At 35.8% G+C, this 27,581-nt stretch overlaps 2 protein-coding genes across 4 annotated transcripts in view; one reads left to right on the top strand and one right to left on the bottom strand.

Annotated features, from left to right (window-relative positions):
- The window catches only part of LOC136026532 (rap guanine nucleotide exchange factor 4-like), a 788,659-nt gene that overhangs the window by 522,325 nt on the left and 238,753 nt on the right, over positions 1–27,581 (bottom strand). The window lies entirely within an intron of this gene.
- The window catches only part of LOC136026529 (PR domain zinc finger protein 10-like), a 37,798-nt gene continuing 27,214 nt past the window's right edge, over positions 16,998–27,581 (top strand). The window contains exon 1 of the mRNA XM_065703194.1: positions 16,998–17,125. Within this exon, the coding sequence (XP_065559266.1) occupies positions 17,051–17,125 (75 nt within the window). The 5' untranslated portion in view covers positions 16,998–17,050. The remainder of the gene's footprint in view (positions 17,126–27,581) is intronic.

Below are 27,581 nucleotides of genomic sequence, written 5' to 3'. Positions count from 1 at the left end.
AGAAATTACTCTGTATATGAAATGGGTTGTCCCCTCTGCAATTCCTTGCTCTTTATGCTAAAGTTTGATTCTTTGCCACAATTCTACTTTTTAAAACAATTAAAAAACTTTAGCGTAAAGAGTGAGGGATTGCAGAGGGGACAACCCATTTCATATACAGAGTAATTTCTGTTCATTTTAAGTTTTAATATTGCTCCCTACTTTCAGTTTAAAAAACTAGTTTTTTTATTTAATCTTTGTTTAAGGATTAAGCATAGGGAGTCATGTTTGAGGAGTTAGCTTGGTAAGAGTTTATTTATGGGTGTTTCTGAATTCATAAAGTGTTTGAAAGTTTGTTTGCTTGTTTAAGTTGTTTGCAAGTGTGTTTGCTTTTTTAAGTTGTTTGGAATTAGGTGCTTGTATAAAGTTACATGTGTTTGCTGTGGCCTGCAGGGTTTTTTGCAAATAAATCTTATCTATGACATTTTGCCTTTTTTTTTCAAATAAATATAATACAGAATTTGTAGAACAGACAGAGAAGTTGAACAAATAGGCAGAACAATAAATGTGTTTTTATTCCCTTCACTGCCTGTGTCAATAGAAAAGCCAGGGATTTACTGTTTTCATTCCCTGGAAATTAGTCTTATACCTGGTTCCAGTAGTGAGATTGAATTTGTCAAAGCTTGGAGGTTTATTCCTCCTGTCTGTTTAAAGAAAACAGATGCATAATTGAAGTTTTGTTCATTTCTATCTTACATTTCATGGGCATCCATGGTATTTCTTCCTTTATTAATCTGTCTTGTTTCTTTTCTGCAGGATTTTTTTTGTCTCATTTTTAGTAAGATACAAATTTTTATTTACAAATTACTTATACTAGAAGCACATTTTCAAGACTTTGACCTAACCCAGGATCCCTTGTTCTAAAGGCATGATTGAATTTCTTGAAGCTAGAAATTTCTTTTGTGGCAAATTCAATGGTAAATATTTAGTTCACCCTTTTTGCAACTTAATAGTGGTAAAATAAGTAAGATTGTAAATTTTTAGTGACTGCAATATATTTTACCCATTGCTAATTGCAGTAGAAAAGAAAGTCACTGGTAAGGACCCCCAAAGAATTATTTCAGATTATTTTAAAAAGGCTTTACTACCCATAAAGCTGGCATAACTGAAGAAGGGGCTTCTCAAGAATTAATGACTTTAAAAGCTATACATTATACATAAAAATGCACATTTTTATGCAGAGAGGCAGCAAGTTATTTATTACTAATCAACTACAGCAGGTATATCTATTGCTTTCTTTAACCATCAATAAAGATAAAATGCATGCTGAAAACTGAATGCTCTTTGGAAACTTTCTTTAGACACACTAATTGTGAGATGGATATCAACAAAATTCCAACAGGGTTTGTATTTACTTAAGATTTACAAACAAGCATATTGAATGCTTAATTTTGTGATATCCTAATCTCTAGACAGTAAACTAGATTCCTTACATTTCCTAATAGTTTTCCACCAGCTCATTTCAGCAAAATCATTTGTAATGACAATACACCCTTTGCTTGGGTGGCCTGGCCTTTTCAAAAATGAAAGACAACTGCTAGTAGGCTAAGCTAGTTCTGCTTGAAATTTGCTATATGAGTTAAGGTATCACTGAGATGGATTATGTTTTTTGCCGCAAATGAGCTGGTGAAAAATAAATAGAAAATATAAATTTTCTCTTTTTTTATTATTTCAAGACTAGTGTATCACAAAGCAAAGCATTCACATAGCTTGATTGTATTTTAAGCAAATACAATCCCTGATGGAGTTTTGTTGATACCTGTCTTAAATTGATTTGTCTAAATAAAATGGGCCTATAGCATTTACAGGATAGTAGTGGGACAACTATAGCAATTTTTTTTCAATTTTCTATTCTTCTTCAAATAATTATTGTTTTCTGGTCAAATTTGTGTTCCTTGCTAAGTGGTAGGCGCTCTGGGTTGGAACGCTTTGTCCAAGGTGTACAGGTTTAATTCCAGGCATTGCCGGTTTATTTGGTTTTGGATAGGGGTTGGTGATATGACTAACCTCAGCTAGAATTGGCCCAACTTTAAATGAGTACATCCATTGATTTTCTTTAAATAGATAGGAGTTCTATGTTTCCTAGCTTCAGTAAATTTAAATGTAATTGTGAGACCAGGGATTTCCCCCTCTGGAATAGCCTATCCGAGTCTACCATCCAAGCTGAGACACCCCACTCCTTCAAGGCTGGAGTCGACCGGGACTGGGAGAGGGCCGAGTGGAGGCTGGACTGGGAAGCTAAGCCAACATAATTACATCACTCACCACCAGCGAGAACTACAGGAGGATCTACCACCTTATCTCGCTGGCAAATGCGATTTAAGGTTTAAGGTAATTACAAATTAGGTGAAAACTTGCAAATGGACCACTGGTATCAATAAAAATTTGTAAGAAATGGATATCAATTTAAAGATTAAACAAAAACTTAAACAGAAAACAAAGAAGACTAATGAATAAAAAAAAGTCTCCCTTTACAACCATTTAATGAATTGTCACAAATATAGGTCACCCTTAAGATTGAAATGAACAAAGCTTCAATTATGAATCCATTTTCCTTTAAACAGACTGAAGGGGCAAACCTCCAAGCTTTGACATATTCAATCTCACTTTTGGGCAATCTCACCTTTCCTTTTCAAAAGAAACTTTCTTTGGATGTTTCCCATCCAACTAAAACAAGAGGGACAGCATCAGGTACAAGTGATCTTCTACTTAGCCTACATACCAAAGGGAGAAGCATGCATCTCTATACTATAATTTACCTCCAACCTGCCTAATCTGCAAATATATAGCCAAAATTATGTAGTTCCAATGTATTTTGTCACCTGTCACCTTTTCCCCCATTCTTGCTTTGTCACAGTTGCTTCAATTTACAGGGAGTTAAAGGTTGAGGGATAGATTGGCACAGGTAACATATAACTTCAGCTATATATTTCTATATTCGGAGGGTTGGGGGTCAAGTAGAGCAGGACTGCATTTAAAATTATGTAAGCTATAATTATTGTGCAATTATAAAACATCATTTTTTTTACATATTTTTCTCTAGGCCTACAGGTCCTTTCTTTGGTTTATGCCACATCAAACATTGTATTCCCAGAGAAAAATAAGTAGCAACTAGCTATATATATACATGCACATATTATTTATCAATGAGGACTCTAGTGCTTATCTGTGACCACTCAGTAATATTGACAAGAAATGAGCAACAGACAAAATGAAATTTAAATGGCTATCAGAAACTGGATACAGGCTAAAGGGGGGTAAAAAAAAAACAGGGCTGTATAAATGAAGTTCAAAAATAGGTGGTGAGTTTTTAGTGGAATAAATACTTCCCAAGCAAATTTTAAATTTCAACTATAGGTCATGAAAGGAGATTAATGCTTGAAGCTTGATCATTCTTAAACAATAATATGCATATAAAGAAAGATAGTATAGCCTAGAGGGTTGTATACTCAACCATGCAGCATGCCAAGACAATTTTAAGCTCCCATTATAAACTATGCACTCATAGCAGCAAATAGCAGCTATATCAGGCTAAAGGACCAATTACTACAACTTATCTTGAAGTTTTTGTGAAAGTCAATATGGAATTTGTGTTTTATTCTGGTGAGAATAGAAAAAGCATAAAAGGCGTTTCTGACTTAAATTCCATACTTTACTCATTGTCAGATCTTATGCAACTGTTGAAGAAGCAGTTAAGCAAATTCAAGTGTTTTGGCTCCCTAGGTAGGCTAGTTTGCTTTATACAGGCATTTTAGCTAATATCTTACCTCATAATGGCAATTTTAAAAAGCATTTTTTTATGCTCCTGTAGAATTAGAGCATATCTAAAATTTGAAGGATGTTTTTTACCAGACAGATAAAATTCTAGTTGAGTTACTTCTTGATATCTCAGAAAGAAGTTAGGTTAGGAAAATGAAACTTTCAGGGATGGGTCTACAGGCTAAAATATATCCTGGGAAGGTATTTTAAAGTATCCACCTCCACTTCTTCTCCCTCTAGAGAGCCCTAAAATTTGACTCCATGACAGGTCTATACCTACTGAATTGACAAAACAACATTTTACCTTAATTTTCAGGTACCATTTGCTTTTTCTCTGCCTTTAGTTCTGAAAATTCAATTTCTGTTATTTGAGTAGAATTCTGAGCCATTATTAACATTTTTTTTCAAAATTTAGGAAATGTATTTACATATCTTTAAAACCTTATAAATTGGGATTGAGCTAAGTTTTTTCTTTTCCTTCTCCCTCTAGAGGGCCCTGACCTTTAAAAATGTGTGTGTTACAAAAGTGAAACCTTGCAAAATAGATTTTCTGCTTCGGTACTTTTAAAAGCAGCAGCAATCAATAATAATGCTGTGGCTGCTATCATAATATTCCTGTTGGTTTCCATTCCATTCCATAAATTGTATGAGGGTATACAGACTGCATACAGTCCTTTCACCCCTTTGACTTCAAGATGGCACTAGCAATCCTTCTTTTTCGTCCTCTCTTCTCTTCTGTTTGGTTTGTGGGAAGTGCGAGTACTTGAGCTACCTGTCCCCAGCAGTTTAAGGCCAAGAGGCCGGCCGGTACCAATACGGCTCTTCCTACTCACTCTCGCTCTCTTCTGCACAGTAGATCTTCATTACTAAATTAGCTCGTTTTCCATTGTCTTTTTCATAATTTGGATCATCACCCTATAGATCGGCCTTTCAGTATTAGGAGGTAGTTGAAAACTAATGATGGAGTCAAACATTTCTTCAATCTTTAGTTTTTTACAAATTATCTTAATCTTATTAGTTTCGGGTGCAAGTATTTGGCAATCAAAAAATATGTGTTGGGGAGTTTCCTCTGTTGTTAAACACCACCTGCATAGTGGAGAATGATACAAATTCCATTGAAATCGGACAGAATTCAGAAAAAGATATCCTGATTTCAGTCTATAGTACCACACTGTGTCTTCTCTAGAACGAAATGGGGAATTTCGAAATGGTAGACATTTTATTTGACCACGGCGTTTCATAATATCTCGTAGGTTCCCCAATTTTGATTCTGGTTGGGGGTCAATATTTGCAGCTTCATTTGCTAGCCTATCAGCAGTCACGTTATGAATCAGTCCTTTATGACTAGGAATATGCTGGAAGCAAACAAAAATACCATATTTATTTAATCTTTGTAGATCATCTCTTATTAATTTTAAATCTGAATCTGCAGCCTCATAATTTATTTTTCTTATTAATTGAATTGCAGAATTTGAATCTGTAAGGATTAACACATTCTTTGACGAAAGGTTTAGTCTGGCCATAGTTTCAAGTGCTTTATGTATAGCAAATAACTCTGCTGACAGAATTGAAGTGTGTGATGGAAGAGTTGCTGATATATTCAAGGAAACATGAGGAATACACACCCCTGCTCCTGCTCTTGATCCTTTTACTGAACCATCCGTGAAAGCTAGAATATGTTCAGGAAAGTGTGAGGATATCTTATTAGCAAAAAGTTGACAGACATACTGATCTGAATAATGTGACTTGTCTTTAGAAACTAACTGAAGATGACATTCAGGAGCCACCATTTCCCATGGTGGAGATTTTGGAAAAGGGTAACTATCCGCCTGTTCATTTTTCCAATTTGGGTAATCTTTTAGATACTGGCTAAAAGAAGATAGTAGGTGTTGGGGCTTAGCAGGATTTCCAAAAGTGGAGGGAAAAACTGCATGGATTTTGCCATATGTTTGTATTTTTGTGAAGTAGCAGTTTCTCTGCATAGTAGCCCTGTCTTTCAGAGCAGTTAGTCCAGAAAGTTCTTTGAGCTTAACCACTGCAGTATGTTTGTGGAGCCCCAAAGCAATTCTGATGGCTGAATTTTGGAGTGTCTCAAGGGTATTGAACAAAGTAACCGGAATATTTGTAAGAAATTGTATGCCATATTCCAATTTAGACCGAATATACATTTTGTAAAAGTCAATAATTAACTTGGGTGAAGATCCCCATTTAGATCCTGCAAGTCGTTTGAGGATGGTTAGCCGTTTTAAAATTGTCATTCTTAACATCATTAAATATGGTTGCCATTTTAAACGAGAATCAAGAATCATGCCCAGTAGCCGAACTGACGGCTCATAGACTATCTCACTCTCCTCTATCCTTAAGGGTTTCGGAAGGGTTACTTGTCGTTTATGGAACACAATTGCTTTTGTTTTTGGTATAGAAATGGGCAGTCCAAAAGCTTTAGAAAACAGGCACACATCATATATATCTTCCTGAATGATGTTTTGGAGTAAAGTTATGTTCTTATGTCTGTTCCACACAAGGAGATCGTCAGCAAATTCTCCATGTTTTGACTGGCTTCTAAGTTTTAGTTCAGAAATATATAGTGTAAATAAAAGAGGGCTTATGACAGTTCCTTGTGGGAGACCATCTTCAACTTGTTTTCTTACAGACAGTATTTCATTAATCTGTACTTGAAAGGAACGATCACATAATAAATTCATTATAATTGAGATCGCCAGAGGTGGAAAATTTTTATTATGCATAATTTCTTGTAACTTTTTACGTTTTACATTCCCATATGCATCTGTCCAATCAAACAATACAGCAATACCAACTTCGCCCTCCTGTAAAGCATCTGTCATATCTGTTTCTATTCTAGTTATGTTGTCCATTGCACTATGACTCTTTCTAAAACCTGTCTGAGATTGGGGTATTATTTGATTTACCTCTGCAAACCATTCTAATCTCCTTAAAATCATTCGCTCAAATATTTTGCCCATTGTGGGGAGAACTGATATTGGTCTGTAAGATATAGGATCTTCTGGTGGTTTTCCAGGTTTGAGGATTGGGTAAATAAGTGCAATTTTCCAGGGGGTAGGAAATTTCCCTTCTCTCCATGCGTTGTTACATACTTCCAGGAGCTTAGCTCGAAAAATGTCAGGTGTTTCAATCAACCATTTGATGTGTATCTCATCATATCCTGGGGCTGAATTTAAGTTGCATCTTTCAATAGCTGTCTGTAACTCAGATAAAGAAAAGGGTAACATTAACGACTTCTTGTGTTGTGCTACAGAAGGGAGGACACATACAGGTGGATTTGGCAAAACAGTGTCTAGAGGTTTCTTCATGAATGTGTTTGCAAAAATATCAGCTTTTAGGAAATCAGAAGTTATTAGTTGACCCTGGTGTTTTATTTCATATTTGCGATCATCAAGTGTCATTCTCTTGCCGTTCATTTTGCTTACGTATTGGTGAATCTTAGATACTGCAGTTTGATGATCTATGTTAGTCATAAATTTTTCCCATGCCTCTCTTTTGGCCTGTAAACATGTTTTTTTTACTTTTGCTGAGCTATGTTTATATTCAATTGCAGTGCTCATTGATGGATGTCTTTGAAATGCCTTTTTTGCTACGTTCTTAGCTTCCACTGCAGTAGAGCATAGTTCATTCCACCAATTTTTAATTCTCTTATTGCCAGTTGGAGTCCAAATGTTGGGGCTTGTCTTGGGAATTGCTTTGTAAGCAGCTTCCATCATAATTTTGTTAAGTATTTTTACTTTATCATCAATTTGGGAAAAATCTTCAAGTAAATTATAATTGGCTTCTTGCAGGATTTGCTTGAACATTGGCCAATTACCTTTCTTGTTGATAAACTTCCTTTTTCCAGGTTTGGTTTGGTGAGACATATTAGAGATTGTAGTCTTAATAGCGCAGTGGTCACTTTGTAGATCTGTTACTCTACTTATTGAAACCTGGTCAATAGCAGCAGCAGGACCTAGTTGAATATCAATGGTTGACAATTTTTTATTTTTTATATTATAATAAGTTGGCAAATTATATGGTGTTAGAACTGCTATATGGTTATTTTCTAACAGTAATCTTTCAACATTTTTCCCAGCCCGGTTTGATTGTTCAATATCTTCCCAATGAGTGCTATGAGCGTTTAGGTCACCAAAAATAAAGGAGTTGTGACCCTCTGCTTCTGTTGATAAAATATTATATATATCAGTATCCCCCTTTGGGTTATACATAGATTTAATTATTAAAGTGTCTCCTGAGCTTAAAGTGATTGATACTCCTACCACATCTATTTCATGGTCATGTTGCTTTAATGGTAATGGATAGTGAACTATTTTATCAGCTATAAAAATGAGCACTCCACCTCCTTTTCTGCCAGAATCTCTATCTTTTCGATAGCATTTGTATCCTGGTATGGACACTTTTTTTAGATTATTTAAATGTGTTTCTTGGAGACAAATTACATCCACTTTTTCTTTATTAATATACGAGCAAAGTTCCATCATTTTTGTATTATTAAGTGAAAAAGCGTTCCACTGTAGCACTATCAGTTTATCTATATCACTAACATTGTTAATTAGTTGGGGGGGTTGTTTTCTAATCATTAGGGAACTCGAATATTTTTGGCTGCAACAATAGCAATTAGTTCCTTAAATTCATCTGTAACTTCTTTCAGCAATGACTCTGGAAAGTGCTTTTCTAGTGTTTTCTCACATAGTTCATTTTTCATTTGTGTGTCATAATTTGATGATCGAATAAGCTCCTGGGTAATAATAAATTTTGTCAAGTTTCTTAGTTGATTACCAACTAAGATTGTGGGTGTTGGAGGCTTGATGTTGCTTCTTTGAGGTCCATTACCCCTAATAGATAAGAATGTAGGTCTTTTGGGTTGAGAGGGGGATACACCTGCAGGAATTCTTCCTACTTTGTGGTCAAGTCTGGGGAAAGAAGGGCTAGTTATACTTATGGGTTGCTCACTAGTTGATAGGGAGTAGGTCTCATAGAAGTTGGTTGCAGGAATTTTTTTCCACGCCTGCTGTGGTTGTCTTCTCAGCTCTTGGACTGGAGTTGGTCTCCTGGAAGGTGTATTGACAAAGTTTATATGAGGCTGACTAGGTTCTTTCCTCATAGCATTAGCAATTATGGGTACTGGTATTCTTTTCTCCTGTGCTATTTTTACAATCTGACTTCTTTGTTTGTATTTAGCACAAACATTTCTGTCATCAGAAAGATGTGAACCTCCACAGTTAATACATTTTGTTGGGTAATGGCAGTTGCTTTCAGAGTGACCCCTTGATGTACAGTTTTTACAAACAACAGCAGTGGCAAATGGACAGAATTTTTGTGTGTGCCCTAGTTTCAAGCAGTGTTTGCATTGTATAGGTTTTTCATCATATAATCTAAAGGCAACTCTTCCACCAAACAAGAATAACTTTTCTGGTGAATATGCTCCTTCAAATGCACAAAGAACAGAGTTACTTGCTACTAACTCATTGTTTTCATTTCTTTTTTTTAGTCTTGTTATTGACTTCAGAGGGTAAGATAAAAGGGAACTATCAGTAAGACCCTCTTGGATGTCATTGTCTGTATATAAACTGGGTATATTATAAATGACCAGTCTAGTTTCTTTTTGAATCAGTTGTTCTTTTGGCTTACAAGTTACTTCCATATTACCAATATGTGTCAAGTCCAGCAGAGAGGTCAGACAGGCTGCATCATTGGCAAATACTTCAGCTTCTCCATTTCTGTTAATGAATATATCAAATTCCTTTCTTAACTTCTTGAAAATGTTCATCCTCAAAAAGTCAATATGTTTTTTTGGTTCAAATTTCAGGGGTTTGAGACTGGTATTTTTCTGGACGGGTGAGATTACAACAGCAAACATTGGAATGGATAATTCATAACTAGGGGTTGGGGCTGTTGACTCATCTGTTGGTATCAAAAGATTGGGGGCGTCAACCTTTCTCTTTTTATTATTCTTTTTCTTGAGTTTTTGAACTACTTGGAAGTCATCCCATGCCAGATGGTTCTCATCATCTGGTACTTGACAGTTTGGTTCACACCACTGAGGTGAACCCACAGAAATCATTGTGCCATCACTAGATGTAGATGGTCTTGATGGCTGTCTAGTCCTGGCCTTTTCAGTTTTATCGTTATCATTATTTGCAGGCTTAGTGATTTGAGTAGGAGATATGGCAATATTGCTCTTAGGCTTAGCATGGCTCCCCTCTAGATAGGGATCTGGTGGATCTAGCTTAGACATAAGTCTAGTAATTTCACAATATCTGAAAGGTGCTAAACCTCTTAAATAAAGAAATGACAATAATTGAATAAAAGATAAAGCTTTAGATACTCTACTGCCAAAGTAATATAATTATCAAATATAATATTAGTAAATATCCGTTTTCATCCGTTTTCCTGCCTCTATGGTTTCATCCATGCTTACAAAATTTTCAAATTTTCTGCCAAAAGGACAAGAATCTTTTCCCACTTTTCCCTCTGTGTGTAAACATAAATCCTGTCTCGGAGACAGGATTCCCGTCAAGTTTTCCTCTCCGTGTAAACGAGGCATTAGATAGATAGATAAGCATATTTTAAAGTCAAATTATACGGCCATGAACAAAGTAAATAAGATAATGAAACGCACAAATATATTCCCCCAAGGCATAGCTTACAACCCATGCTGCTACAATCTCTATCCGTTTTGGACTGCCTTATTTCAAGTTTTTCAACATTCTCTTTTTCAACATAATTTTTTTTTTTCAATATCAAAGTGCGAAAACATCAAAATGATGTTTTTTTCAAAATTAAAGTTTATAAGTCAAACCTCCCCTCAAAATTCCCTGAAAATAGTCTCAAATAGATATAGCAGCAGTCGCAGTCAAAGTTGCTAGTTATCACAGATGAAAATTATCAAAGCTGCAATCCCAACCAGTCTCATTTGCAGCCGCGATAGTAACAGCAGTGGTAGTGGCCCTTGAAGTTCCAAGTTAATACCCTTAGCAGTCCTTAAAATATTACAGGTATGCTTTTGATAGCTTGGAACTAGAAATATTGGAAAACTATCTTAACCTTAAAAAAAAGTAACTTTTTATGCACTGAGTGAATATTTCGAAAGTGTTTGATAGTATGTTGCATAGCCACACGTTTTATCGTTGTTGCGTAGAAAAATGAACCCATTTATAAACCAGTGTTTAACAGGCTGGTATGATAATTCATTTGTGAGAGTTTTTTCGGGAGGGTGACTTTCAGACCAATTTTTTTTACGTCGTGGAGTAAAACTAAGGCCAGTTTTTAGTTCCGTTATAATTAATGTATACTTAATGGTACATACGCCCATATGCGACTGTCAGTATCGACATTATTGCCGTATTGATGATATTGACAGTATTACGGTATGTTGATGATATTTTGCTGTTGTCAGGCGATTTAATCTCAATTCAAAATGCAATTAATATATCAAATTAACATCTACGGTAGATAGGATTAAAGAATGAACCTAGTAAAATTTTGTCGCCATTGCTTTAATAAGGCTGAGCTATTTGTTATAAGTGTTTATGTGTTATGCATTATGAGTGTTTTAGTATCATGTACTATCGATCTATTGTAAACTGTTTTTTTTTTTTTATAAATTCATGAGTTTTTATGAGTATTATGAGCTATTTATTGTTGTCCTTTTCGTTAGAAGTGTAATTTTATAGTTTTAATTTTTCTCCTGGTTTGTTTCCTATACCCCTTTGTGTACATTCGTGTATGTATAGAGAGCACAAATGTGTTATTATACTTTCTTTGGATTTAGCTCAACATGCCCCTCTATATTTCCCAAAATTTGGCTCAGTACCCTAAGTCTTTTCGGGCCCAACCCAGGATTCAACATTTCCCTCTTTACTACTGATAAGTCCTGCATGTAAAATATGGACAAATCGCATACTTTAGATGCTTTACCCTGGGAGCAGTTGGGGTATGGCATCCCCAGAGGCATAGCTATAAGACATTGCGATAATTTCTAATAAAATAAACTTTTAAGATATCAATTAATGTTAAGGATAATATTTAAAAGGGCAAGAAGGGGAGAGTCTGCCCATGATTCCTTTTGAACACCCCTCTCAATACGTCTTTAAAGGTTCACCTTAATAGCCTAAGCCGTACCTTCAATATTGCTGTTGTTCCCTTTTAAAAATCGTCCTACATACAGTGCGCTTCAGTTTTATTTAACTTCACTCTGATCGTTTTCTAAAGGATTTTACTTTAATATTCTTAGCCTTTTTAGAGGCTCAGGATCAATCATACCCCTTTTTCTTAATAACCAGCTTTGTATATAAGCCATGAGAAACTTAAATAACTTACAACACTTACCTAAGAGGCTGTGGTGGATAAGTTATCACCGAGGGTATAGTACTTTGACTTTTCGACTATTTTGAAGTAGGTGGATATTCCAAAATTTCGATCAAATATCTTTGGACGGAAGACAGCTAAAAAGGGAAAGGGGGAGGGGCTAGTTGCCCCCGATCATTTTTTTAACATCCTCTTCAACATGTCCTGAGAGTTTAAACGTAGGACCTTCATCTGTTCCGGTCAAATTGCAGATACACCTTTTTATGAACAGGGTTCACGTGTTATCTGTAGCTTTAGTTTGACATATGTCTTATCATTTTCCAAAGTTCTGCCTAAACACCCTAAGCCTTTTTGGACACACATTGTTTCGAAAACTTCCTGTCCCTAGTGATAAATCTTGCACGTAAAAAAAAGACAAATTGCATAATTTACAATACTTACCCTGATGGCTGTGGGGGGCGTTGTATCCTTGAAGGCACAGTTACAATACCTTTTGACTGTTTTAAACAAAATCGCTTTTTCAAGTATTTGATGAGCATTGATGGAAGGGAGCATCTAAAAAGAGCAAGGGGGGCTGGCTGTCCTCCGATAGCTCTTCAACATCCACTGAAATTTTCAACTTAATACTTTCAGCTGTTCCTTAGATATTGAAGATGCGTCATTTTGACAATCAGTACATACATAGTGTGTTTTATTATGTTTGGCATCCCTCTCTAAAGCTGTAGGGGGCTATGTCATCTCCATAAGCATAGTTATTTGAGCTTTTGACTATTTTAAACAAGATGTCTGTTTCAAAATTTTGATCAAACACTTTTGGAGGGAGAGTTACTAAAAAGGCATGGGAGGGAGCTGGTGGCCTTCCAACCACTTTTGAACATCCCCTCCGCATGTCCTGGAGGTCCTCAGACATTCTTAAAATATTGCAGATCCTCCTTTTTGATAAACTGGACGCAAATAATACCTTTTGATGTTGTATAACGTACCCCCTCAACCTTCTTCAAAGTTTTATCTTAATGCCCTTAACCTTTCTGGGTACACCCAGAATCAAATATTTACCCCTTTTTTAATGACAAATGCACTGGGCAAACATTGGTCAAATCGCTTAATTTACAAACCTTGCCCCAGGGCTATGGGACTATAGCACCCCTGTAAGTATAACTATGGAAGAAATTATCCCAGGAACTAGTTGGAACAAAATAAATGCTCAAAAATTTCTATCAGTATTGAGCAGAGGGCAAGAGCAAAGAGCAAGAAGGGAGGGGTTGGTTGCCCTCCAATCTCTCGTTGACATCTCCTCAACATACTTTGAAAGTTTCTACTTACTACCCTTGGTCGTCCTTTAGATATTAGTGATATTCCCTTTTCACAACTATCAAGCACATTGTGTGTTCGATCGTTTTCGATGTCCCTCTCTATATTTCCTTAAAGTTTCAATTTCTATTGACACCCTTGTGTCTAACCTGCAAGTGAGCTATGCTAAACTAGCCCAGCTGAAATATTGTAATCGGTAAGTTTTTACGGGGCCACGTACATCAGTAGCATTACCGCATGTCCTTTATCTTTCCCCGCTATGGGGATGGTTTACAGAAACAGAGATATTAGAAGCTAGGTATTTTTTGATCCTTAAAGTTTCAATTTCTATTGACACCCTTGTGTCTAACCTGCAAATGAGCTATGCTAAACTAGCCCAGCTGAAATATTGTAATCGGTAGGTTTTTACGGGGCCACGTACATCAGTAGCATTACCGCATGTCCTTTATCTTTCCCCGCTATGGGGATGGTTTACAGAAACAGAAATATTAGAAGCTAGGTATTTTTTGATACTTTTACCGCTTTTAGACATAAATTTATCCCTTTGGAATAAGCATCAAACGCCTGATCCCTGTGAAGTTGTGGCAAAGCAAGAAATTAATGCTAGAAAAGGGTGGCCTTATGCACTTATTATATGGAGAAGGAGCAAGCTGAAGTCAGAAGGAAAAATTAATAATGAAAAAATTAAAAAAGAAGATTATATAATGATAAAATATACAAGTAACAACTGCCCTCCTCTAAGAGTCACTCTTAATAGCGAATGAAAGGAACCCTGCCTTGAGAAGAGATTTTCTTGACTAAAGTTACAGAAAAGTTACGTTTGTAAGAGTTCTGACGTTACGAATTTTTTTGGTTTAGTCGCAACCCTGGAGTGCAATGGCGTGGTTTGGCTCAAGTAATCTGACGCTTTCCATGTTGTATGAATGTATATGGTGATCATGACCTAATCATTGGCGTTGAAGTATTGTTTTTCGTCCCTATTTTTCTCTTTACTCTGCCACGTTTTTATTTCATTTTTATTTTTCACTTTTTCTACATATTTTTTGTTTAATTTTTCCTTTCGGGTGTTCGCTTTTTAAACAAGGACTTTCCAGACAAGCTTTGCTTCGGACACGTTTTCCTCCCCCTTCTTCTTAAATTCAATGTATTGTACCAGTCATAATAAATAAGAAAACATAAAAAAATAATATTTAAAAAAAGGTAATGCGGGAAAATGATCAGTTTGCCGCTATTTTGGATTAGAAGAAGACGAAATAGCAAGGGAAAAGAGCGAGGGAGAAGAAAACCTAGGGAGAAAAATTAGAATCTTGATACTTTTCAAAACCCTCTCGGAAAACAGGAGGCTAGTATTTATTTGGGTTCAAATAAGAAAATCAAAAATATTAATAGACATTGTAAGCCACCACCACCGAAATACTTACTTCAAGATTAAATGTTTACCCCTTAATTTTTTTTTCAAGAGGAACAATTCAGGGGTAGCAGCTTCCCCCACAGTCTAGGATAATCTTATTTTGCGACAAAAAAATTGTGCATGCTGACCAATGTCCACCTAGTGCAGGTAATAAATTCCCGATTCTCTACCTTCAGCCGGGAGTGTAATATGTGGTTGTGGTCAAGTCATCTGACATTTCTTGTGTTTTTCCCCAGATTTCACAGGTACTCATTTGGAGCTAGGTCGAATCTGGGTGAGCTTACAGAGTCACACCTCAGATAATCCTAACTAGATAATCAGCGACACCAGGACTCGAACCCCTGTCCTTACGGACAGGAGATTTCAAGTCTAAAGGGGTAACTACTTGGCTAGTACGGCAACCACGATTTTAGCATAAAGCATCTTGATTCTATTGTGCAATTTATCTCATTTGCAAAATCTATTTTAGTTTTTGATAAAAGAAACAACCAAAAACTACTGCTTTGTTACTTTAGGATATTTAGGGTAATTAGTGTAACAACTGCCCCCTCCCCTCCATAAAATAAATCAGGCTTGTAAGAGCGACACCAATGCCAATAAATTTGATCAAATAGTTTGTGGTAACGAACTGCAGTAAGGAGCAACCCGGCTAAATAGTAAATGAAACTCTAAAAAAAGGAACTTTGATACCAATAATTCCATTAAAAGAATTACACTTTAATGCTGATTTTACATATATAAGTTTCATCAAGTTTTAGGACCCAGTAGTAGTAGAATGTCGCAAGAGCTCATTCTAACGGAAACTAAAAGTTCTAGTGCCCTTTTTAAGTGAAAAAAAATAGAGGGGATCTAGGTCCCCTCTCACGCAAATTTTGTCCCCAAAGAAATTTTTGAATTGAAAAGGGAATAGTTGTGGGAAAAGTCAAGTCATAGCCAATTGTAGAAAAAGCCAAGACAGATTGTCCAATTAAATGGGCATCAAGTCAAGGTTTATTTTACCCCTTTGATTGCCGTTGTTACTGTCTCCCGCTTATGCTACACATCTCATGCATGTCACTACACAATGCTGAACTAGAGTCAACCTTGTTGGAGGGTCTCCCCGGGGAACACACGCTGGTTGAAAGTAGTTTACTTGACCCCAAAGTCACCAAATCAAATTTTGAGATAGCCATTCTGTTCAACTTAGTCAAAAACCTAATAAATATGTCTTTGGGGACGACTTAATCCCCTAAAATCCCAGGGGGAAGGGATGCAAGTTACAAACTTTGACCATTGTTTACATATAGTAATGGTTATTATAAAGTGTACAGACGTTTTCAGGGGGACTTTTTCGGAATTTGATACGTGGTAGGATCTTCTTATGGAGGAATTTATCACGAGGGAAGAGAATTTCCATGAAGGGGGTGCAGGATTTTCTAACATTACTTAAAAAAACAATGAGAAAATTAATAATTTTCAACCTAAAGTAATGAGCAGCATTATAAGTAAAAACGACCATAAGATATTATTTAGATAAGTGGGTTTGTCTTCTCCACGATACATTGCTCTTTACGCTAAAGTATTTTTTGTAATTTCAACTATTTATTCTGCTTCCTTTGTGGTTCAGGGGGCATTCTTAAAGATTTCGGACATTTTTTTATTCTTTTAAAAAGTAGAGTTGTGACAAAGAGTCAAACTTACCGTAAAGAGTGGGGCGTAGAGGAGGGGAAAAACCCTTTCATATACGGAATAACTTATGTTTGTTTTAAGTTTTAATGTCACTCCTTACTTGCGTTTAAAAAACTTTTTTTTTATTTAATATGGACCTAAAACTATCTAATTTACATCTTAATGTTTTTCTTTTTTCTACTGTATGCTAGTGTTTATTCTCTTTCATCTTTATTTCACACGTATTGTTTGATTTAGTGTATTATTTATGGTGCTTTTAGTGCATTATTAGTGTGTTGTATGGCCCATAACAAGTAAAGTTTATTGGGCCGAATAATTTTTTTACGTTTGAAATAGTGTTTTAGTACTAACAAAATGATTGATGATTGATTGATAAAATTTAACGATTTCGATATCGACATTAGGCGGCAATACTGTAAATATACAAAGATAGCCAACCTATCGTCATGCATGATTGGGCGGTATAATTTGAGTCGATGATTCTTGTTGAAATGAAGGTGATATTACAGTCCACAGTCTAACGTAATGATGAACCTAGGCATAAGAAATGGTCTATTGGGTGTATTCAGTTTAATTTTATTGATTGGAATTTCCCTAGATGTAAGTTTTCCTCTATAAATTAGCTTTTTCAAGGACTTTTTCAATTATTTTTATGAAGATACAAGAAAGGTAGTCTTCAAATTGTTTTTCAAATTTTGCTCAATGATTTTATCTAAAATTATGACTAGACTCAGCATCCCCTGAAAGTTTCACCTGAATACCCTTAGCTTTTCTAGGCACCAACGGTCAAGCATGCCTCAACTTCCCAATGACAAATATTGTATGTAGACATGGGCAAGATGTATAACTTACAGCTTCTTCCCCAAGGGCTATGAGGGGGGAGTAGTTATCTTCAGAGGTAGTGATATTGTACATTTCAACTATTGGGAGGGGGACTGGGTGTCCTTCAATCACTTTTGACTCTTAAAAAGGATTCTAGAGCTTTTAATTTCCAACCGAAAGGACCTACTTCCAGATTTTCTATAACTTCATCCTCACGAAGGGCCTTGGTATAAGAAAAGAAATACATTGTACCCACTTTGCCATTTGCTAAGGGAGCGCTATTTCACTGCCAATGATTTTGTTTTTGTTTCGACAAAAATTTAAGTGTCATACAAATTGCCATTGCATCGAATAGCATCGTATATCGTACTATGATAAGACACAATATACCTTTATTGTAATGGGAATGAAAAACCACTAACATCACGGATTGCACAGCCCTACTCAGCTAAATAAGGGCCTGTCTGCTTAAGAAAGTCTGATTCCACTTCATTCATCACATTTTACATTTTATTGAGCTTGCCATTAGAACTTGCCACAACAGCAAGTTACCACGATTTCTTAGCATGCACTGCAAAAACAAGAGTTAAGAGCTCACATGGCCCTTCTGACGAGGTCGGAAGAGCCAAGAGCCAACACCTCATATGGTATGAGGTCTAGCCAAATTCTAAAAATCAATAGATTGCTTTAAAAGGAAAGAGGCTTAATGCCGGTTAGGATTTGAAATAAGAGCTCTGAGTCAAGAGGTCCTTCTAAATATGAAAATTCATTAAGATCCGATCACCCACTTGTAACTTAATAATACCTCAATTTTTCTAATTTTTCCTCTCCCTTCAGTACCCCAGATGGTCGAATCGGGGAAAAAGACTTTATCAAGTCAATTTGCGCAGCTCCCTGACACGCCTACCAATTTTCATCGTCCTAGCACGTCCAGAAGCACCAAACTGGTCAAAGCACTGAACCCCACCTCCTAACTCCCCCAAAGAGAGCGGGTCCAGTCGATCACGTATCTACAAAATTTATAAGCGTTTTCCAAGATTTCCGGTTTCCCCTCCAACTCCTCCCAGTGTCAACAGATCTGGTCGGGATTTGAAACAAGAGCTCTGAGACACGAGTTCCTTCTAAATATCAAATCTCATTAAGATCTAGTCACCCGTTCTTAAGTTAAAAATACCTCAATTTTTCTAATTTTTCCAAATTAACAACCACCAGCTCCCTCAAAGAGAACGGATCTGTACCAATTATGTCAATGTAATATCTATAACTTGTGCTTATTCTTCTCATCAAGGTTCATCCCGATCTCTCCACTCTAAGCGTTTTTGAAGATTTCCGGTTTCCAAGATTTCTGTTTCCCCTCCAATCCTCTTTGTCCCTGGATCTGATTCGAATTGGAAATTGAGCATCTGAAACGTAAGATTCTCGTATATATCAAGTTTCATTAAGATCCGTTCACCCATTCGTAAGATGCCTCGATTTCCATGTTTCCCAAGAATTCCAGTTTCCCCCTCAAACTCCCTGCAATGTCATCGGATATGGTTGGGATTTAAAATAAGAGTTCTAAACCACAAGATCCTTCTAGATTTCAAATTTCATTAAGATCTGATCAATAGTTCGTAAGTTACAAGTACCTCATTTTTTCTAATTTTTCCGGATTACCCCCCCCCCCAACTCCACCAAAGAGAGCGGATCCGGCCCGGTTATGTCAGTCACCTATCTTGGACATGTGCTTATTCTTTCCACCAAGTTTCGTCCTGATCTCTCCTCTTTAAGCAGTTTTCCACGATTTCCGGCCCCCCTCTAATGACACTGGATCCGGTCGTGATTTAAAATAAGAGATTTGAGTTTCGAGATCCTTCTAAATATGAAATTTCATTAAGATACGATCTCTCTTTCGTAAGTTAAAAATACCTCATTTTTTCTAATTCTTTAGAATTAAACCTCAACCCCCTCCCAACTCCTCCAAAGAGAGCAGATTCGTTCCGATTACGTCAATCCCGTATCTAGGACTTGTGCTAATTTTTCCAACCAAGTTTCATCTCGATCCCTCCACTTTAAGCGTTTTCAAAGATTTTAGGTTCCGCCCCCTCCCAATGTCCCCTTCACCGGATCTGGTCGAGATTTAAAGTAAGAGCTCTAAGACATGATATCCTTCCAAACATCAAATTTCATGAAGATCCGATCACTCCGTCGTAAGTTAAAAATACCTCATTTTTTCAAATTTTTCAGAATTAACAACCGCCAGCTCTGGTGGTTGTTTCCGTTTTCCGAATCATTTTTTTCCGAATTAACGGCTTCCCTTCTCCCCCCCCAGAATATAAAATCGGGAAAAAAGACTATTTTTAATTTAATCTTTTCTGATCCCTGATACGCCTGCCAAATTCCATCGTCCTAGTTTACCTGGAAGTGCCTAAAGTAGCAAAACCGGGACAGACCAACAGATGTACAGACAAACTGACAGAATTTACGATCACTATATGTCACTTGGTTAATACCAAGTGCCATAAAAAAATTGTTTGAGATTCAAAAAAAATGTTTGTAATATTTATTAACAACAAATTTGGAATTTCAACACCTGATAATTGGCGAATTGAATATTAAAGATCTGATCAAAACCAAGATCCAAGTCAAACTTAGAAGGAACAGGAAATCACTACGCATAAAATTTAAGCTACTGCCAATAAAATGAAATAAAATCTTTATAAAAATCGGGGTGACTGGAAAAACTAATGAAAACTGAGGGTTTAATATACGATTAGATTAACTCCTGGAAATCTCAGTAACAAAATCTAATTTAGCAGATTTGTTTCTGTATTTCAATATTTTATTTTAACGGATTGATCCTTCTTGACTACGCAGGTCCTTGTGTCAGTCCATCAATGTTTTGCTACAGTTGTTTTTGAACTCTGGATCCCGTACTATTGAGCTGGAACCAATCCCACCCACAGTACCGAGCTGAGCCCAATCCCTCTGCGGCCCCGCAACTCTATTTCAATATTGTAAGAATGAGAAAAAAAGATGTTTGGATGTATTTAGTCTCAGCAATGTGCGAAAGACGCTAGTCTTTCGAAGGTTGATGGGTGTTTTTAGTTTTTCACATTTTTTCTTTATTAAGAATTAATTAGTTTGTTTCTCATTTTAATTCTTATGAGGCGAAAGACGATTTGAGCGTTGATTGTATTAAATAAATTTATATAAAGCTTGCTCAATTTGAAATCGATGTTCATAACGGTTTCTGAGCTAAGCTTTTGATTAAAAACAAATTTTTAGATTTTTCTAAATTTTAGATATTTCACCTTTCTTTATTTGTAACTTGTTAAAATCTTGTTATTTGTAACTTGTTAATGTTTTAATGACTGATGCGAGCATATTGATCCTTCTTGACTACGAAGGTCCTTGTGTCAGTCCTTCATTGTTTTGCTACAGTTGGTTTTGAACTCTGGGTCCCATATTATCGAGCTGAGCCCAATCCTGGCGTCATGTGGAAAAGATGTCTGTTCTACAAATTGTAAATCCTCCAGATGATTATCCTCCCCCAACATTCCCTGACAGTTCCAACTTAATACCCTTAGCAGTCCTTGATATATATCAGATGCACAGAGGCAGTTTTAAGGGGAACAGAGCGGGCACTTACCCAGAGTGGAGAATTTTTTCGGCGCCAAATTTCAAACTGACAGTCTAACGGTTATAATCATTTACTGTTTTCCAAATTTTGTCTTTACAAAAATAAAGTAGAGGGCGTGGTTAATAAATGAAAATAACTAATAAATTACGAATAAAATTAATAAAATAGATCTAAAACAAACTGAGCCCTGGGCGCAAGAGAGCCTAGAACCGCCACTGCACATACACACTTTGGACAACCTAATACATAAAGTTTTTTTTTTACCTAGTTCAACATCTCTTCAACATTCCTTGAAAGTTTCAACTTAGAATCCTTAGCTGTTCCTGAGAAGTTTCAACTTAATGTCCTTAAGATGTTGCAGACACTTCGTTTTTACAAATTGGATGCATATAGCGCACTGTAATGTAATTCATATTCCCCCTCAGCCTTCAATGAGAGTTTTAACTTGATAAACTTAGTAATCCAATAGTTATTGCCGTTTGATATACTTAGCCATTCAAAGCAAAATAATTAAATACATTTTAGATTATACGGATTAATCCCTTTGCCAGGAATTCACGCTCTATAAAATTTGCCGAGTTTAGTTTCATTTTGCTTGCAAAGTCAGTTACTCTTTTAATTTGAAAACTTATTTTTCAGTGTATTTAAAAAGAAATTTATTCCTAAGAAATATAACCTAAAAATTATACCAGCCCCTACCCCCAACCCACTACTGCCATTCTGGTGTCTTTTCCTCCGGAAGTTTTTCAGCGCGCACTCTTTTAAACTTGATTATGTTATGTGTAAATGAACAGAAACTCAATAAAAGAAAGCAAGTTTTCTGAAATGAAAGTAAGTGCCAACATTAAAACTAAAGAAAAGAAATTATTGTGAGTATAATACAGGGAGGGTTTCCCCTTATCATCGCCCGCTCTTTACGCTGAAGCTTAAATGTGCTTCCTGTTCTAAATCTCACGACCCTTGTGCTTGAGCAGTCGTTCTTAAGGAATTGAGACACAAAGTCAGACTTTAGCTTAAAGAGCAGGGGGCTGAGGAGGAGACAGCCCCCCTCACGTAGAATCAATAAATTTGGAGCAGTTTATATCACTGACCTAAGAATAATGTGAACATACCACCTGATACCTTTTTTATGCTCTTTCCGAGTATAATATTCACTTTATTCGGAAGTTCAATTTTAAGCCCTTTAAGGACCTTCAAAGATGATACATTTTTCTCACATTTTACATACCACTTATATACCCTTGTTAGCATCGCTCGTATAAATTAGTATACGAGTAAATTGAATCGACTATGACGAAATCGTGAATCAGAAAACACATATGAAATATGTAATCTGGGCTATATGTTTGTACATGAGGGGAGGGGGTAAAGTATAGTGGTTCTGTAGATGAAATGTCTTAGCTACAATTAGTCTGCATACAATTGAGAAAGAATTGTTGTTTTTAACCCTTTTATGCTGAAAAAAATAAGAGAAAAAGGTATTATCTTTGAGGGTCTGTAATGGGCTTGAAATTGAATTTTCGAGTAAAGCGGTTGTTTCATACGGAAAGAGCATAAAGAAGGCACAGAGTGGTATGTTTATCTTATTCATGGGTCAGTAATAAGAACTGTCCCAAATTTACAGGGAATCATTTATTTTCCTTTCAAGTTTTAATGTGGCTCTTTTCTTTCCTTTCAGAAAACAGTTTTAGTTTATTAGTTGGCCATCTCAGAAGTAAATACAATAAAATTCTGAAAACTACTAAAATAATTCTAACACAGATACTTAGGCTACGCCTATAATTCCTAAAAGCTTTTCACTCGATTTATCCTCTACCTAATGATGCCAAAATTATATAGATTCATGAATTTCCTTAAGCTTAATGTACTAAATAATTTCTGAGACCACACTGGCTAATCATGATAAAACATAATATCACGAAGAACGGCTATACTATTTTAGTTTTGTGTTTTGTCTTAAGGTTTGGTTTTTATATTTTTATCAGTTTCGTTCTGCACTGAGAACGGGTCAAGCGAAGGTCTTGACCGATATACTTGCATAAACTTTTTTTTTCACAGGCTGTTTATTGTCCTCGTTTTCTTCCTTTCTTCGCGATTTCATGTTTTATCATGATAAACAAATAAAATGGTGCCATTGAATTCCTTATTATCTGCTGTATCTGAAATTCGTGGAGAACATATAGTTTGGGATATTTGCTTAAGCATTAGGGGGAAGGGTGGTAAAGCAAATTCAACTGTTCTTAGAAATTATATAAGAATGTATTCTGAATTTATTATTTTTGAGAATTTTCTAGTGTTTCCTTCAGGAGGAGCAAGCCACTACACTGAAACAAAGAAAACTTTTTTTTCATAAAAATACACTATCTTAAACATTTTGGGGAACAAGACACAAGTTATCAATATTGATAAACTAAACTGAATACTTACTATCAGAATTAGACTTTTACCAAAGCACTGTCACACTATCCTCTCTCTCTGATCTCAATGTTCAGCCAAAAGTTTCGCTCCGTCGTTTAAAGGTCTTATCGTTAAATCTACTTCGCCCGTCTAGGTTGAATATTATGCGTTTGTATTCGATGGAGATGATTTTTTTTAATTTGTCAAATTTATCTCAAACCATAACATTCGAAAACAAAACAAAAGACAAACTCAGGTCGTAGGAGGAGGTTTAATTGCCTCAAACCTTTACGGTCGTTTAAAAAGGATACTAGAACAAAAAATAAAGTGAAACCGTGATCTGTCTTCTGGCAAAAACACACATTTCCACATTTGTGCAGTTAGGAGGTTGAAACCACCACAAAAACATTTTCTGATACGCTGAATCTGAAGTTCTGATTTACATTAATATTCCTCGACTTTTTGATGGGTGTTTGCCCCTTTTTTCGAAAATCAGGCTCCCTATTTTCAAAATCCCTTAATCCGTCAAAATCCCTTAATCCGTCAAAATCCCTTTTTCTTCTGAGGTTTGTAGCCTTTGTTGGGTAATATTGAACTTAATGAAATTTATATATCTGGAATCCGCATAAAACCCAATTCTTATCAATTGTTATCAAAATTCCATCTTTGAGTTTAGGTTGCTATTGAGCCGGGTCGCTCCTTAATTACAGTTTAACAATAAGAACTGTTTGAAAAAACATATTGGGCTAACTTCCTTTTTTTTTTTTTTTTATTAATCCTGTAGCAAACCGGAGCTTTCGAAGCACTATTCATGCTATTAAAGTGCACTATTTTTTAGTCTTGTAGAAATGTGCTGTATTTTAGAAAATTCTCTTTTTTGGGGAAGCTTTTGCTTCCTTTTTGTGTACGTAAAAGACTGAAATACCCTTTCAGGTGTCTTCTTTCCTTTGATATATTTGCTTACTTGGTTATTCAGCGTAAACATCAAATTTATGGCGAATCCAGCAAATATTTTTTTTTAAACGCTTTTTGGGTCTCATTACAAAAATGAGGTTCATCGCAAAAGCAAAAGTTATTCCCACAAAAGAATTTTCGTTATTAGTTAGAAAAAATTGACTTTAGAAAGCAATATATTTTCACTAACAGTACTGTTAAAATTAGGGTAGTATCTTAAGAAATTTTCTACTTACGGAAACTCACAAAAAATATGTTTAAAAAAAGCGATTGTAAAAGTTCAAAGATAATTTTTGTACATATATTGCTGCGTGTTCAATTTGCAGACAAGTAAGTTCAACTCATTTCAAAGTAAAAATAATTTTCTTTGTTTTTATATTATCGTTTTAAACTTAAAAATCAATTACCACCCCCATTTTTCTGCTATAATTCGAATATTTGGAGTGAATGTATACTGAACATATTACTTTCAATGGTCCTATAGTCAAATTAGATAAATAAAACAAGTTTTTTAACTGCAAGTAAGGAACGGCATTAAAAGTTAAAACGAACATACACTATTCCGTATATGAAAGGGGTTGTCCCCTCCTCAACGTCCTGCTCTTTACGCTAAAGTTTTGACTCTTTGTCACAGTTCTCCTTTTTGAAAAAAAAATAAAAAACTTTAAAGCAAAGAGCGAAGCGTTGAGGATGGGGACAACCCATTTTATATACGGAATAATTTATGTTCGTTTTAATCTTTAACGTCGCTCCTTACTTGCAGTTAAGAAAACTTGGTTTTTTATTTAATTACTGAGCGTTTTTAAATTAGTGCATGTTTTGATTTTGGCTCACCGCAGATGAATAATTAAAACAAAATTTGCATATTTTTCTTTTTGGCTAAATGGCTTTCTAATATTTTTTTTCGGATGATTTTGATAAAAAAAAAGGGTGGTGGAGGAGGCCTAGTTGCCTTCCAATTTGGTTACTTAGAAAGGCAATAAGAAATTTTTAGTTTTTTACGAACGTTTTTATTAGTAGTAAATATACGTAAATTGTGAATTAACCTACGTAACAAACTTCTATATTTTCATATTTTTATTACGTATATGAGGGGGCTCGCCCCCTTGTCAATACCTCGCTCTTTACACTAAATCTTGAATTGAGTCCCAATTCTTTAAGAATGACCCCCTGAATCACATAGGCCGTCAAATAAATAGCTGAAATTATAAAAATACTTTAGTGTAAAGTGCAAGGTATTGAGGAGTTCCCCTTATATACGTAATAATTTCTGTTCGTTGTAAGTTTTAATGCTGCTCCTTACTTCCAGTTGAAAAAAAACTTTTTTTTATTTATTTTCTCTTTTTTTAAATAATGCTAGAAAATCCTGCGCCCCCTCCATGGAAATTCTCTTCCCCCACGATAAGTTCCTCATGGAAAGATCCTCTCACATACCCCCCCCCCCCCCAAACGTGAAAAACTCCCCCTGAAAACTTCTGTAAACTTCCCAATAACCATTACTATATGTACCAATGGTCAAAGTTTGTAGCTTGCAGCTCCTTCCCCGAGGACTGAGAAGGATTAAGTCGTCCCTAAAGACATAGTTATTTTGTTTTTGACTATCCTAAACAAAATGGTTATCTCAAAACTTTGATCCGGTGACTTCGGGAAAAAAATGAGCGTGATGTCAATCAAATTTTTCTGGTCACTTAAAAAGGGCACAAGAACTTTTAATTTGCGTTAGAATGGGCCCTCTTGCGACTTCTAGGACCACTGGATCGATACGACACCCCTGGGAAAAAACAAAACAAAACAACAACAATAAAACAAATAAACACGCATCCGTGTTATGCCTTCGGGCAAAAAATACGATATTCCACATTTTTGTAGATAATAGCTTGAAATTTCTACACTAGAGTTCTCTGATACGCTGAAAATGATGGTGTGATTTTTATTAAGATTCTATGACTTTTAGGGAATGTTTGCCCCTACTTTCTAAAATAAGACCGATTTTCTCAGGCTCGTAAGTTTTGATGGGTAGGATTAAACTTGATGGAGCTTACATATTTAAGATCAACATAAAAATACAATTTTTTTTATGCAACTATTGGTATCAAAATTCCGTTTTTTAGCCCTTCGTTTACTATTGAGCCAGGTCGCTCCTTACTACAGTTCGGTACCACGAACTGTTTGATCAGTATACAATTTTGCTTTACTGCAAAAGAACAAACAAACACATCGTTTTTTAGAGTTTCGGTTACTATTGAGCCGGGTCACTCCTTGCCACAGTTCGTTACAACGAACTTTTTGATAACGAAATTTGCATATTAATTTTTTTTTAGGGGGGGGGGGGCTATATGGCAATGAAAATGGATTTTCATTGTTTTTATTTTGTATAATGCTAGAAAATCCTGCGCCCCCTTCATGGAATTTTTCTTCCCCCATGACATATTCCTCCAAGGAAAGATCCTTCCGTGTAACTCCCTCCCCTCAGCCCTCCCCCATTAAAAAATAGCCCTGAAAACGTCTGTACATTTCCCAGTATACACAGGTCAAAGTTTGTAACTTGCAGCCCCTCCCACGGGGACTGCGGGGGAGTAAGTCGTCCCCAAAGACATAGTTATTAGGTTTTTCGACTATGGTGAATAAAATGACTATCTCAGAATTTTGATCGGTGAATTTGGGTAAATGAGCGTGGGAGGGGGCCTAGGTGCCCTCCAATTTTTTGGTCACTTAAAAAGGGCACTAGAACTTTTAATTTCCGTTAGAATGAGCCCTTTCGCGACATTCTAGCACCACCGAGTCGATACGATCACCCCTGAAAAAAAAAAATAAAAAAAAAATGATTTGTCTTCTGGCAAAACATGCGAAATTCCACATTTTTGTAGACAGGGGTTTAAAACTTCTACGATTCTCTGATACGCTGAATCTGATGGTGTGATTTTCATTAAGATCGTATGACTTTTAGGGGGTGTTTCCCGCTATTTTCTAAAATGAGGCAAATTTTCTCAGGCTCGTAACTTTTGATGGGTAAGACTAATCTTGATGAAACTTGTGTATTTAAAATCAGCATTAAAATTTTTGATGTAACCACTGGTATCAAAATTCCATTTTTTAGAGTTTCGGTTACTATTGAGCCGGGTCGCTCCTTACTACAGTTCGTTACCACGAACTGTTTGATTCAAGAAACTTCAAACTGCTGTTGAAGTCCAAACTGCGTTGATTAATATAAACTAGTTATGTTGAAAATTACATATTTTTCCTAAATAGTACATAAATCTT

Source organism: Artemia franciscana, chromosome 4 (genome assembly GCF_032884065.1).
Source record: "Artemia franciscana chromosome 4, ASM3288406v1, whole genome shotgun sequence".
In the NCBI taxonomy this organism is placed as follows: domain Eukaryota; kingdom Metazoa; phylum Arthropoda; class Branchiopoda; order Anostraca; family Artemiidae; genus Artemia; species Artemia franciscana.
The sequence above is the reverse complement of the archived record's forward strand: the minus strand, read 5'-3'. Positions and strand labels throughout refer to the sequence as shown.